The sequence below is a fragment of the Lycorma delicatula genome, chromosome 5, assembly GCF_047948215.1.
Source record: "Lycorma delicatula isolate Av1 chromosome 5, ASM4794821v1, whole genome shotgun sequence".
Taxonomy (NCBI): domain Eukaryota; kingdom Metazoa; phylum Arthropoda; class Insecta; order Hemiptera; family Fulgoridae; genus Lycorma; species Lycorma delicatula.
The window spans coordinates 177035797-177051934 of NC_134459.1; the positions used below are offsets into that span (position 1 = coordinate 177035797).

General features: G+C 31.1%; 1 protein-coding gene across 18 annotated transcripts in view; it reads left to right on the plus strand.

Moving 5' to 3' along the window:
- Window positions 1-16138, plus strand: part of LOC142325617 (uncharacterized) — a 114199-nt gene that overhangs the window by 21191 nt on the left and 76870 nt on the right. For 17 of the 18 annotated variants that reach the window (XR_012756578.1, XR_012756580.1, XR_012756577.1 and 14 more), the window contains exons 3-4: window positions 2272-2424; window positions 14117-14714. Coding sequence is in view for 14 of the 18 variants with exons in the window: in XM_075367587.1 (XP_075223702.1) it covers window positions 2272-2424; window positions 14117-14714 (751 nt within the window). In the remaining 4 variants the exon portion in view is untranslated. The remainder of the gene's footprint in view (window positions 1-2271; window positions 2425-14116; window positions 14715-16138) is intronic. The other variant, XM_075367598.1, reaches the window with a different exon arrangement.

Genomic DNA, 16138 nt, shown 5'->3' on the forward strand with positions numbered 1-16138 from the left:
GTTGATTGGCGAAACCAGGCCAAATGGGTCATAGCGGGGAAATTCATAAATTACTTTGCGAAAGAAAGGATTGATGAGAGGGTTTATGGTGCCGCTTGGGCTTTCTCGCATTCTTTTTTTGCTTTTGTTGTTTCGTATTCATGGTTTATGTTTGTTGTTCTCATATTCTATGTTATTGCGTGTTGAACTCAACTTTTTACCTGTCTTTTGCCTAAGTTTTGAAGAAGACCTCCGGTAAAGCCCATAAGGGCTAGTTACAGACGGAGTGGTGTGGTGACTGAAACTGTCATATGGAGGGTGTCTTCCCCTACATGGTCCTGATTAACAGGATATGGGTAGGTAGTTCAGTTCCTTTGTTTGGTTAAATCCTTCCAGTTTTACTTTTTTTTTTCAATATTGAAAAAAACACCATTAGGTATTGTTTCAGAGGATGAGATGAACAACAGTTTTTATAGCGTGTGAAAAATGCCATGCCTGACCAGGATTCAAACCCGGGACCTCCAGATGAAAGGCCGAGACGCTACCACTCACACCACAGAGGCCAGCAACCTTTAGTCTTACTTAAGACTCTGTAAGATGTGTTTTGTTTGGAGTTCATTAGATAAATCCTATAAGGGCTAGGAACAGAGGAGGATGTCTTCCCCTACAGGGGTCAGGATGAATAGGGTGTGGTTTGTTATAAATAATTACTTTCTGTACAGAAGTTAAAGCGTCATATCTGTGCTGTTAGGTAATTATTATTAAATGTGTGTGCTTGCTTAAACGAGTAATACACATGCCTCTGTGTATATGAATAACCTTATCGGCATGAAGATCTATGCAGCCCTCACTTATTATCAGGTATTGTAGAAAGCCTTGCCAAAGCACACTAAGCAAATAGCGATTGAGTTTTGAGGCTTATTCAAATAGCAAAAATATATGTAAACTTGTTGAGAATGCAAAACACAGTTTATTTTTAACAGTTGAAGTGCTGTAATGTATATCATTCTTAGCATTTTTCACTTTTTACAAAATTCATTTCTCATCCCATTAGGCAAAAAAAAGTTATTGCAATTGTAAATCAGTCTGCTACATGAATAAATAAATAATTTGTGTACGAATGGTTTCTGAAATTCAGACACGAGTACTTTTTTACTTTGTTTCTAATTGTGCTGAGTTGAAGTGTGTGTGTTTAAAATTAACTTATTATTCATTTCAAATTCTTTAATGCAAGGTATGTTGGTTCATTTATTCATTCACACAAAGAGATATGTGAAAGCAAAATTGCTGATGAGATTGATTCCGTGCTTGTTTCTATTTTTTGTAAAGACATTATAAATAGGTTAGATAAAATTAGTAAAGTATATGGAAAAATGCGCAGTGAATTTAAATTGGGAAAGTAGTACTCATGATGAAGGAATGAGTGAAAGGTTACCTTTTGAAAGTGACAAATCATTTAGAAAATTGAAGAAAAAATTGGGTTGTTTGATGTTTAAAGATAATTGAAGTTTGTGAACCATGTTCAGAAGTTAGAGCAGTTTTGTTTTATTTTTTAATGAAACTCGCAGAAAAATTAGGCTGAAGAATATTATGTATACATCAGTACAAGTTAAAAATGGTGACAGATGATTATGAAAAATTGGATGACTCTTGTACAAGCGTTACTTGTGTGTTTTGAAGATCGAGGTTTATTTTCTGTACATTATGACAAAAGATCATAATATGGTGGTATGTCCATCTAGATGTGAGAAAAAACAATACTCATATGACCACATACATTCACAATTGATCAAAAAATTCATAAAATTAAGTTAAAGTTACTTTAGAGGATGATATGTATGAATGTAAATTATGTGTAATCCTGTACAGTCTCAGGTCGACCATTTCTGAGATGTGTGGTTAATTGAAATCCAACTGCCAGAACACTGGTATTCACGATCTAGTATTCAAATCTGTAAAATATAACTGCCTTTACTAGGATTTGAACCTTAGAACTCTCAATGTAATATGACTGAATGTTGAATGTATATCTCAGTTTTGTTATCTTACTTTCTAGTGTAATTTTAAGTAAACATTGTACATATTGCATTCATTTTGTTTTATTTCAACAGAAAGTTGACTATTTGGTAGATTGTATTTAATTAAAAAGAATCTTTTATTTAGCAAACTAATGTTATAAATTTATTTACACTGTTCATTTATCATTTTAAGTACCATCTTGTGCAGTAAAGTACATTGTAATTTAAAATATATTGTTATATTTATTATTTATATAAAGTGCAATAATTGTAGGTAGAAGAAAAAAAGAAATCAAAGAAAAAAGAGAAGCCGATATTATTAAATAAAAATGAACAAAATATTGTGGCTGAAAAGCCAGCACCCATACAAAATCATTTTGAAAAAATTCATCCAAAAGATGATTTTGAGCTTAAACGGAGTCACAGTGTAAGTATAGCATTGCACTTGACCAATTTCTTTTTCATGTTTATACATGGGAAAATTTTCTGCCTGTTTAATATCTGTTGCTGTATTTTTTCTTACATATCTAACCCTTTTATCCTTAGATTGTACTATGTAATAACTCTTCTATCTTTAGCTAAGTTATTTTTACGGTAAAGGTTTTGTTTTCTAGTATTTATTGGACCTTTTGCATTCTTATTTGTGTATATGTGTAGATTCATTGTAGTTTTTTTTTTCACTAATTGTAGTTCATTAATTGTGAACTACATTGTCTGTTTTTTTTTAAACTAAATAACTTAGAATTCTTTTACCTTTTGTAGTTTGTTAATTTTAACATAAGTTGTTGTGTTTTTGTGTGTGCATCGTTCATTTAACTCTTAGATTGCTGCTAAAAAATTACAAACTTTAACCGATGTTTGTTTTCATTCTAGCTTTTAATATTTTTTATTTGTTTTTAATGTATTTTAAATGGACAATTCCATTGCTATCTTAGTCATGAAATAATGAGCCATTAATAATCATAAGTAAATTATTTCAAAATAAATATGCTAGTAGAATATTAAAGTATATCGATGAAAAATCTTACCTTGTTAATGGATTTTTTTAAAGAATAAATATTTAAGTTAATTATTAATCAAAATTGCTAATTATTGTTTATCTAATGATTAATTGGTTAAAAATTAGTCTTGAATGATAATTTTTAAAAATCAGCAAAAAAAGTGTATCAAAAGTAAAATTAAATAAATGTCTATGCTATTTACATAGAATAAATGTTACTGAATAACCGGGAACAACAAGCAAACTTTTTAGAATAACTTTGCCTGCTGAAAAAAGAATGGTAAATGGATGATGAACAATAACCATGATAGTGATGATTTGTCACCATTACTTGGTCATCTATGTGGAGAACCATTATAGTCCATAGTCTTAAACATGTTATTCTAATGTTGATGTGATGGAAGCCATGACCATTTCAAATGATTACAGAATACTTTTTGCCTTGACGGTTGCATGTGAAGAGGAATGGCCATTGCATTATTGTATTGCTTCATGAATTGTCAAACATTATAAACACATCTAAGGTGTTTTAACGTCTATTGGACAGATTTTACAGTCGACCCGGCTTCCAGGTAGTTAGTCATCTACATTTGTTAGAAATCCCAGAACGCTGTTAATAAAGTTTTTTTTCTAGAAGGTTGTGTTTTGAATATTTTTGATTGTTGTGACCCATAGTGCCAGTATTCCACGCTATGCAGTGTTTTTTCTGGTTCACAATGATAAACTTTGTTTCATTTCCCACATCGTGATAATATTTTAGAAGCTGTTCATGACATTCTTTTTGTTGATTGTTCTTTTCTGCGAGTTTTGCAATTTTGAATCTATTCATTTATCTCCTCTTGGTGCTTCTCATCATAAAAACTGCTCAACTACTGTGAGGATACTCCTCAGCATTTGCGTTAGAAGCTTCTGAGGCGTGAAATGTTATTGCCACCTACTCTCAGTACTTCAATCAACTGCTTTTTGACATCAATGAATGTTACTAGTGTTTATCTTTTTCCGTTGTTAATAATGCAGACACTGCATTTCATTTTAGACACGTGATGTAGCAGTTGTTCTCGACTTCATAATAATGGCGATTGACAGAAAATGAAAGGTCATAGATTAATGAGTTTTGGAATGTTAGTAGTAAAGGAAGAAATATAAGATGGCAGCCCCTGTCGCTTTGTGGGACATTTTATTCTATGTTCCAATGTGTGTTACATTTCAGATGGCCCTTGTGTTTTATAGACAAATGATAGTTTGACAGAACTACACTTAAATTGACTTTATCTAAATAATCGCTTAGGTAATATGATTGCCTGTTGGTCATGTGTCTGGTTTGATGCAATCTTTCATTCTTGATACATCCTTTCTCGCTTCTAATTTTACTTTTTTTTTATGTTTCAAGGGTTACTAATTGTATAATTTAGATCATTAATGCATATTGACTTTCAGATGGATAATAATTTTGTTAGTCTTGATTTTTAGTTGTAAGTCTTTATCTAAAGCTGATAATTTGTTTTTTCTTCTGCAGTTATTTGAATAATTGATTTAGAAATGGTTGGATGTCTGCTTTGTTAGCCTATTTTTTTTTTTTTTTGTCTTCAGTCATTGACTGGTTTGATGCAGCTCTCCAAGATTCCCTATCTAGTGCTAGTCGTTTCATTTCAGGATACCCTCTACATCCTACATCCCTAACAATTTGTTTTACATATTCCAAACGTGGCCTGCCTACACAATTTTTTCCTTCTACCTGTCCTTCCAATATTAAAGCGACTATTCCAGGATGCCTTAGTATGTGGCCTATAAGTCTGTCTCTTTTTTTAACTATATTTTTCCAAATGCTTCTTTCTTCATCTATTTGCCGCAATACCTCTCCATTTGTCACTTTATCCACCCGTCTGATTTTTAACATTCTCCTATAGCACCGCATTTCAAAAGCTTCTAATTTTTTCTTCTCAGATACTCTGATCGTCCAAGTTTCACTTCCATATAAAGCGACACTCCAAACATATACTTTCAAAAATCTTTTCCTGACATTTAAATTAATTTTTGATGTAAACAAATTATATTTCTTACTGAAGGCTCGTTTCGCTTGTGCTATTCGGCATTTTATATCGCTCCTGCTTCGTCCATCTTTAGTAATTCTACTTCCCAATTAACAAAATTCTTCTACCTCCATAATCTTTTCTCCTCCTATTTTCACATTCAGCGGTCCATCTTTGTTATTTCTACTACATTTCATTACTTTTGTTTTCTTCTTGTTTATTTTCATGCGATAGTTCTTGCGTAGGACTTCATCTATGCCGTTCATTGTTTCTTCTAAATCCTTTTTACTCTCGGCTAGAATTACTATATCATTAGCAAATCGTAGCATCTTTATCTTTTCACCTTGTACTGTTACTCCGAATCTAAATTGTTCTTTAATACCATTAGCTTAATAAATTTTCTTTATGATTTTATTACCTGTTACATTTTCTCCACATTATTTTCTATCATTTTCCTATTTATGTTTTATCAATTTCTTTTCAGTACATTCTTCTATTTACACTTTCACTTAAGCAACATTTCTTATTTTTTGCAATAATGAAAGTTAATTCTTTGACACGTAGCTGAGAATTTTCTCTTCTTTCTTTTCTAGATGTAGATGAAAAATATATTTTTAATGTTTTTTTTATTAAGTAATCAAATTAGTTTGCATGCAAATACAACACATCAGTTGCTTCTTTACTAATAGTAGCATGTTAGTTACAAAGATTTTAGACCCCCATAACAATAACTCATAGCAATTCTCTGATTGTCTGTAACATAATTATACTTTATTAATTCATAGATAAAAGTATATCTTCATATGGATTACGGTTGTTTGTGTTGATTATTTTCAAGGTATGTGTTCATATTTTAACAAAATTTGTTTAAGTGTGAACATATATTGCTGGTTTTTAAATCGTTTAAAGAATAAAATTACAGATACAGTTTATTATGAACAGCTGAATAAATTTTTTAGTCTACATTGTTTTTCTTCCTTTACTTAATTGTATTTCATTCATCGATCAACAGCTGTCATCTGTAAAAGATTTAATCGTTAATATAATTCAATTATTTCTGAAAAGTTTAAATGCAAGTAATGCTATAATCCAGCAGTTGTAAGTATGGTTTTCCTGTATAAAGAATTTAAATAATTATTTTCAAGAGAAATTATATTGTTTATAGAAATGGAGTTATTGTTTGTCGGAATAGTTAGTAAAACAGTATCTTTTATTTGCATAACTTCATTAAATTCATATAGTTATGATTAACTTCACACCGGCAACTGATAACCGTTAATGTTTTACAGATATTATTCAGATGTTTTTTATTTGTGCAAAATATTCTCGCTTATTTGATTTATGTACTTTGTTTAACATTCCTCTTTAAAAATCGCATTTCAAAAGCCACAGTTTTTCTTGTTTTGTGTTGTAGGGTAATACATACAATTTATACTGTAATTTTAAGAATTAAAAAGAAAGATTATTTTTCATTGTTTTAAAATAGGCTTCTTCCTCTAGCAAAATTTTCATGTTTGTATTAGCCTGAACTTTGTTTATTGTAACTTTAGCGCCTAGATGTAAATATTTTTTGCTTAATATAAATGAAACATTTTTAGAAAAGTAACAGTACCATTTGTTTATAAAAAATTTACTTTTTTATTTATACAAATTCATTTTCTATCTTCTCCACCTGCACCTTAAATAATTTTTCTAAAAAGCATTTATCATTATGAGGTATTTATCCATTTTTATTCCTTCATCAGGAATGAAGCCATTAACAGTTGTACACTGCTCTCTTAATACATCGTCATTGCAACACTGGCTAGAAGGGAACCTGTTTGGTTACGGAAGTTGTTGAAAGTCGCTTGGTGCAAAGAATAGAGAGTTTTGATCCGGTTGTTCTTCTTAAGCAAATATCAAAATGAATTGTTTGGATTGAGCAACTGTGTACAGCTGAGCATTGACATGAAGCAACAAAACCATAACTAATAATACCACATCTTCTTTTCTAAATCATGTGATACAATCTTTTTTTAAGTTTCGTAATAGGAGACGGCGGTTATCATTAGCCTTGTCTCAAAAATATTGATGATAAAACCATCTGTCTTTTAAAGTATTGTACAGAGTTTACATTGGTTACTTGAATCTATGAACTTACTTACTTTGAAAAAAATTCCTTTCGGCATGCCGAAAGGAATGCTAGGAAATGTAAAGGAAATGTAGATTTCACCAGTGCTAAGTAGGGGATAAAAAATTTTCCTTCTTAAAGTTAAGAAAAAAATTTAGATTTATTCAATTCCAACTTTTTTCTACCCTCTGGGCCGATGGTTGGTGATATCAAAAAACTTTACTTAGATAAGGTTTAGGCCCTTATTCGTACAGTAGTAGGAACTTTAAAAAAATTCAGTATTTTACCTGATAAGAAAGTTAAGTGATATTTTATTTTTTCAAACCCCCCTCCATTATTACCCCATGGTTCGATTTTGCCCATTAACAAACCGACCGAGATTTTAGGTCGTATATTTTATGTATCAATTTGAAAGTGATTGCACAAAATTATGGCAGTTATCATGTCCTGTGAAATATATATATATATATGTAAAGTTTTGAACTGATGCGGTTTCGGGGTCTGGGGGATGTGAAATGCAAAAATATGTCAACATTTTCTGTAAGTTTAATCACAGTACCCACTACAATAGGTAGCTTTCTCATGAAATCTACCTAAAATATACCTCCTCATCATCGAGCACTGTAGTTTTGGTCCTAGTTAAATGAGACGATCATTGTTTGTCACCTGTTATATTAAGGCTTAAGAACCTTTCCTCTGAATCAGTTGCTACAAAAAATTCAAAGCACTACCGGTGTATGGTTTCATTGTGCTTCTCAAAATAATTTTTTGATGATGAATTTCAGCAGGTTTCATATTTCTTGAAAATATTAAATAAAATGGATTTCAGATGGTATTCCAGTGTGACTGCAGGAGTCTTGTGGAAATATTCACCAGTGTACTTATTTTCTGCCAAATATGCGTTTTATTATGTTCTGATAGTAATACAATTAATCTTCATATATCCAATATATGTTTTACTGAAAAAAAATTAAATTCAGCCTTTGTTCAATTGTTTACGGTAACCGACCATTTATTTTGATTACAGAGAACTCGTAACTAATTGATATAACAATTTTTCTACCTACCTCGGCCTGTTTTTAATTATAACAATGATAAATTTTTTTTTTTGTTAATGTTGAGGTGGGGTTACATATAATTCCTGTTACGTACAACGTGTCAGACTCGCTACAGGTTCTGCAAGATGTTAATTATATGTGCATATTAAGCATTGCTTAATTTCGATGCCTCAGGAGGTGCCTTCGAGCTCAGCAGATCCAGTGTCCCCCATGCATCATCACAGTCGCTAATCCGCACTCACAAGCATGGATAAATGACGGCTCTACAGGAGGCTGCCCTTCTCCCCCTTGCTTTCCAGTCCTTCACTTCACCTCAACAGAGGGCTTTACTGCAGCTATCTTATAATCCTGAGCGGAGATCATCTTCATTCTCATCATGGTAGTCAACAGTTACTGTCTCAGTCCTCTTCTTGGTCAGCTGTTCCCTAGTCCTGGTGTAGTATTGAAGCAGTGAATTTTGATATGATATGATATCATAGCAAAATTCTGACCCTCACTGCTGAGCATTCTGTCAGTTATATTGTCCACTTCCACTGCCACAATAAGGGCACGCATCATCATCAGCCTTTCTTCTCCCAAGAAGGTCAGGCACATTTGAGCGAGTCAATAATTCAGCCCTCCAAACCCCCTCTCCAACCAGCACCATATGTCAGGGATCAGCCGGTAAAATCCACCTTTCTGTAATAGTTGTACCCCAAGGAACCTGCCGGTCATCTTATACTTTCTCATATGACTCTTTAGCCTCTTTCCCTTCCTACATTTGTACTCAATGTCGGGCCAGCTGCTGAAGAGGAATAACCCTCCCACAACCAAGGCTGCCTTCATTGAAACCAAGTTGTACGCTGCCGCTACCCTGAGGGACATTCTTCGTTGTATGTAATTAAGAATGTACGTTATGTATGTCTTTATGTACTTTACTGTTTGAATAAAAACAATATTATCTTAATAAACTATCTGATAAATTCCATCTGAAGACATGGAAAAATACTGTATATGTAAAACAAGCCTTATTCCTGATTACCATTGTTTTCCTTTATACGTTGCAGTACAAAGGAAAGTGTTTATATTTAATATATGTGGTTAAATTATGATATTTGTTTACTGTGTGTAAACTGTTTTTAGATCTATATTGAGTTTATTATAATAAAAATGCCTTATATGAATTTTTATCTGTGTAGCAGGAATTATATGTCTATTAAATTTGTTATCAGCCTACTAGTTTTCCTCATCATGCACTACACTCTTGCCTTGATACCAGGACTGTAATTTTGTTTGCCATTCCTTGGCCTATTTTTGTATTTGTTGCAGGAGTTACTTTAAACACAAAAAAAGCTCCTGGAAAGTCTAATATTAATGATTTGCTGCATGTATATTGCTATTTGACATCAATGAGCAGAGTTTACTGCATTTGCTAATTCCTTGCTCTATTTCATTACTTCTGTTATATTCTTTTTTATTATCAAGTTGACTTTTTTTTACTAGCAGTAGGTTTTATACTTAGAAAGTACATTTTCTTATGAAATCTTTTTAAAGATTATTTTAAAAGAACAATATTATCAATGGGACATTATTCTGTAATTTTAATTACAGTAATTGCAGTGATAGTTTACATGTAAATTCTCTGACATCGTAATTAACTTCAAATTAAGTAATATTGTGAGACATTATTTAAGACATATCTTGTTTACAAAAATATCGTAATTGCTAAGCCACACAAAAGAAAAAAAATTATCCAAATTCTAACATTTACTTGAAGTAAGTAAAATTTCAATTTAAATATATTTATTGTTAAAAATAATGCTATATTTTAAATGTATTTTTATCATAAGTTTGCAGTTTTCAAAATTGTTGAAAAAATAGTATTTTTTAAATATTAAATTTCTCTAAATTGTTTTTATGATTTTGATAAAATTTCATTTTTGCATCGATGTGGATTGTTATGAATATTTTTAAAAACTTGCCTACATCTTCACCAAATTATTGAAAATATTTTTTTTACAGTTAAAACTTTTCACTCTATTTAGTGCTGGTTAAAAAATAGTTTCAAGGGTGACTTGTTTTAATATTGGGTTATTCATAAATCTTTGAAACATTTAAAATAGTTTATATTGACAGATTATGAAAAGATTCTAATTTATATTATGTTAAAGTGAAGGTAGACTCCAATTATTTAAAAAAATATTTCACACATGAGCTGTGTGTTCATGTTTACAGATGTGACAGATATGTAACAACATTCCTTTCCATCCCATGTGAACATGAGAATGTCACATCAGCGTTACAGCATTGGTGACAAGGTTTTTAAGTTCTGTAATATCAGCAGGAAATGGTGATAAGCACAAACACGTATTCTTTACATATCCTTCTAAGAAAAAAAAATGCTTAATCTTAAATTCAATAATTGGGGTGACATTTATACCTCATTATTGTGATCTGTGCAACTTTCTCAGTGTTGTGGCAGGCTTTCATTGAGAAACCATTGCCCTTCATGACTAATGGGATGGACAGTTGTTAGATGTAATCAAACCTGTCTTAAGCTGTGGTTTCAGCGAGTTTACCAATATGTCTAAATATATTATTCCTACAAGAGTAAACTTTCTTTAAAAAAATGCCCCCTGTGCCCAAAAGAGTAAATATGAATGATAAGAATTTTGGCATATATATTTGTTGCACAAACATTATTCTATTAAAATCTTCCATGTATGTACACGTCTTTGTTTTTTTCTTTTGTGAAGCTCTAAATTTGTTTATTTTTATTTTATGTGTTTTGTAGCTTTTATTTTTGTTGTGCAATATATATATATATATATATTTTGCAATATAGAGTTATATATAGAGTTTCAGGTAGGTGACAACCTACCTGTATATATATATATACAGGTAGGTGTGTCACAAAGTTCTCCTGGAACTTTCATAAACCTATTCTACTCATGAAAATAATGGAAAAAGTTCACTTAAACATATGTCCTAAAATTCTTCATTTGTGAGTTACGGCTGATGAAAGATTTCACTTAGATTTCAACTGTCACAGTGTAATGAGGTCTTACTGAGTTTTTAGGATGTTAACTGGTTGTTTCTGATAAAGATAAAACTTGTTTTGTTTAACCTTTTAACGTGTTAGTTACGCAGGTAACTGATCCCCATCTGTATGGGTTTTTTTAAAAATAAAAGTACAGAAAGAAGCATGTTAGTTGAATTTTTACTTCTACTTAAGATATGTGTATAATATTTCAAACTTAAATAGTAAACATTGTAGAATACCGATTACGATTAATAAATGTGTTAGCATGAAAAAGGAGGTATACAGTTAGCGTAAAAGGTTTTGTTAGTGTGATAGAACTCAAAACATGGATCTATGCCCAAGCCAGCTCCACAGTTACAACACCAGAGGAAGAATCCTTCCTTTTACCAATTTTATAGCAAACAGCACATCTCTTTTACGGATTGGCTTTTTTTACCTACAGCTGGAATTCTCTTTGGGAAATGTTGGTAGTCAATCTGGATGGCGGAGGCTTGATTGTTGGCTGTCCGCATCAGGGTATTTTGTTCTTACATTGTTGTTGAATAAGTTTACTGATTAGAGATAATCTGAACGACAGATGATGATTTACCGTTTGGTTATTCTTCTTCCAAATTATGTAAAAATTTTTAATTGTAATATTTATTAATCTTTTAAAAAGTTTCATGCACCACTTTTTCTCATCTTTGCATTCAACAGGATTACACTGTAACTGTTGGTCATGTACATCTACACCACCCGTTTACTTGTTATAGTGTAAAACAATAATCGGTTTCACTTCATTTACTTTTGTGTGCTTGTTAATCTTTCTACAGATTCCATATTGTGATACTTGGATATGAATGAAACTAATTGTTTTTCACGCCATTTGAGGATGGACACATCACCAGAATGTGTTGCACACAATTCTCCTTTAACTAACTTTTTTTATTTTATGTTCTTTCTTCTCAGATTAAGTGTACTAACTCAGTCTATATTTTTACTTTTTAGTAAATGGGCTAAATTAGGACTGTTGTACCAATTGTCCATCCACAATTTGCAACCTTTATCCAAAAGTTTTTCTAACGAGTGTGAAGACTACACTTTCAGATTTAATCCAACAACTTTTAAGCCCAACAGAGATTAGATGTGAATCAAACTGCATATCTTTTCCAGTGTACACAATGAAGGACCACGTGTAATCAGTTGTTGATTCACAAACTTCACATTTTCTTGCCCAATTTTGCTGTCTTCTTAGGCGTGTAATGTCGAAAAGACAACACACCTTTCCATAAAAGCAAAGCATGTTCAATGCAGATATCTTTCAATAGAATATAGACTTCTTGAAACTTATTAAGGTGAGAAACTATAGGGTGAATTTTGACTAATTTTTCTGGCCCATTAAGATTTTCTACTTGTGCATTGTCATTGAAATGAAGAAATTTTGACAGCAACTCATATTTGTCATATGACATGATGGAAGAAAAAATTCTGCTTTCCAGTAATAGGTTTTTAAAAAGTGGATCTAATATTTGGTCTATTGTATATGCCCATGAGAATAAACATAGATGGGTTCCCAAGATGCTATCTGACAATCACAAAACAGTGAGAAAGGATGCCTCCCTAATGTTTCTCTGTAGAATTAATTAACTTGTTTGCCACATCAATTTTCAACTTTGAGAGACTAAAGCATCTAAATGGTTTCATTTAGGATAAAATATCCTAGAACAAAATTTACCAGTTTTCTGTTGAAAACTGGTAAAACAATCAGAGGTTTCTTTTTACAAAAATAGTTGATTTTTGTATCGGATAAATGAAAGTGATTAAAAAATTAATAAAAACCTGTGTATTTTAATTCTGATTTTTAGCAAAAAATAGGTAAAGGGCCTTATTTAAAGTTTTATGGAGCTCTTACTACTTCAGATAAATTAATGTTAGTACTCTAATAGTGTACTTTGTAATGGTTGTAGTATAACTTGCATGTGTGCTTGCATATTTGTTTATACTCTGAATTATTATCTTTTATGCATTATATTTATTTCATTCCATTTATAAGTTTTTATCATAATGTATTTTTGTTGTGTTTATTTGTTTAAAAAGTAAGACTCAGGACATTTAAAATTTATGTTTACATTTATTTATAGATAAATAAATTTTTTAAACCTTGATAATCGGTTGGAATGTTACTTCTGATGTAAACCGGCCAAACTTTACTCGATACACATTTTAATTAGTGTTAAATTACAATGTTAGCTAAATGTTGATAAATTTACTTCACGTACAAATCTGTGTATTACACTGTTGACCTTGACGTAAGAAGAACTTGCATTAATCTCTAGTTAATTTTTTTTTTAACGATTTTTGTATATTGTTTATTCTTAATTGATTTTTTCTGTTCTTGTATTTATTTCTGTGTGTGAATGTATGGAGATATGTAATAAATTTAAAAACAATAATAGTAAACTGATTAATCCTATGACTGGTTTGGTCTTAAGTTATAATTTATTTAGAATTTCTGATTTGTTTCACATTTCCTTCACAATTTGCTCTAGTCTGCATTTAGTCTTTGACATTATTACTTCTATTTTTTACACATTGATTATTTTTATTTATGGTATTACTAGATTCACTTATAGCTTTGGGTAGTTTACGATTTTATTTCTAAATCTTCTTTAAACATCAGTTTAAATCTTTCAAATGAAACTTAGCTGGTGTTAAAAAAGGCAAATAGCAATCACTTTCACAAAGTTTTTAAAAAGTCTGATTTGCCATTTGTATGTGAAAAGAAACAGATTGGTAGACAAATTGGACCAACAAACATTATGCCTGTAAATATTAGTTTGGGTCTGCAGCAGTAGACTCCCAATGTGTGTTTGATTTAATTGATTTTTTTTGCAGTAACATTACTTTTTTTAATTTACAGCGTGAGGAAATCATCAAATCTACTAATGTAGAAACAGGTTCATCCTTGGTTAAAGAGCCACCTCTTAAAGAGCAAACAAGTCAGAAACATAAATCATCTACTAAGGGGAATAATGCAAATAATAAAACAGTTGAACAGAGACAACCTCAGCAACAACAGTCTGTAACGAAACAGCAGAATCAACCAAAACAACAGCAAAAGGAACAAAAGCCTACAGATAAAAATAATCCTGTAAAAGCAGATAAGCCTATTGTTAATGTTAATCTGCCAGTAGTTGCTGTTAGTGAGAAGAAAGAGGTTACAGTTACAAAGTTAAATTATAAGCAAGTGCAACAACAACAACAACAACAACAGCAGCAGCAGCAACAGCAACAACAACAACAACAACAACAACAACAGCAGCAGCAGGTGCAGGTGCAGCAACAGTCATCACCTCAGCCACTGACAAGTAATCAGGTCAGTAATGTTGCACCTGATGTTAGCAATTTTCCCACCTGTTCATCACAACAACAGTCTCAGACTGAAAAATTAACCTCATCACCATCGGTCAAACTTAGCAAGAAGAAAAAGAGCGAATTAGCTGCATTAAATCAAATAAGTAAGTTTAATTTTTTTATTGAAATTAATTTTTTCACCTAACTGCTTTTGGTTTTAGCCCATGTTTATTACTTTCTCAGAGATATCTGCTTAATCAGAATGTTGTAAAATTTAATTAAAAATGTTTAAAATATTAAAACTTAAAAACATATATTTACCAGCTCAATCACTTACATAAACAGAACTGTTCTGATATATTGTCACATGTTCACAGCTCAATGAAGATATTGAGAGATTGACAATTGTTTATATAATTACAATTTATTATTTAAAGAACATAAGTAAAACAAGACAAATTAATAATAATAATGATAGTAAGCAACAATTATAAACAACTCATAATTAGAATAACAACAGTAATGGTAACAGCAAACAACAATAATAAATATCAACAGAAAACAAATAATAATAGTAATCACAACAACAATAATAATTACAGACAGTAATTAGATACAAAACAGAATTTGAAGTAGTCATCAAGATTTATTCTCAGGTAGATAAATAATGAAAAGCACAATTCAATTACATTGACAAAAGACATTAGCATGACCGCTAGTCTTAACTCTTTTAAGCACTAGTCTTGTAATAGCAACAATGGTATAATAGATGATAAGTATAAAGTTCTTTCTCTGCAAATATCTTTGTTTTTCACAAATAAAACTACCCTAACGATTTGTGAATGAAATTTAGTATATAGCTCTTTCACTTATAATCTCTCAGTAACTCGCTGAACCATTTCTTGTTTTCGTGTACTGGAATTACTTGTGACGTCACTTTAATTGTGTCAAACTCGCATAGTAACTCCTCTATCGTAGTACTCTCTCAGAACTGATATCATAATGTCTTGCTTAGACTGATTTCAACTGGTCTTTCCCAGAGTATTTATACTCTTATTTTCTTTACCTGCCAGACCGGACCCAACTCGAAACGTGAGAATGATCGTCCATTCTCGCACGTTCCAGTGAAATTCTTACTCAAGTCCGGTTACTCTTCTTACGGAACATCTGTTTAGGTGTATCAGTGAGCAGTATTGCAAAAGGTGATTGTTAAGTGGGCCTGCTACATTTACTAAAAGGGTTTCTTTTAGCCCCTTTCTGGATTCTCCCATTATTATATTTTCTACAACTTTCTTCTTAATCGGTAGGAATCCGTTACTCAGGTTCATTATACCAGTCTTGTTAACAATATAATAAAACTATTATTTGTACCATTATTTAAGTATATTTTTTTATTTATAATTTTGAACTATTTAAAACGACTAATCCAATCATCATGTTCAGATTTTATATTTAATTATACATCCGATAATTATATTTTTTCTGTTTATTATCTGAGTTTTCTCAAATATGAAGGATTTATGATTGTTGATTCTTACTAATGGTACAACAAAACGGAGAGTGAATGAAAGAAAGAATAACATTATAT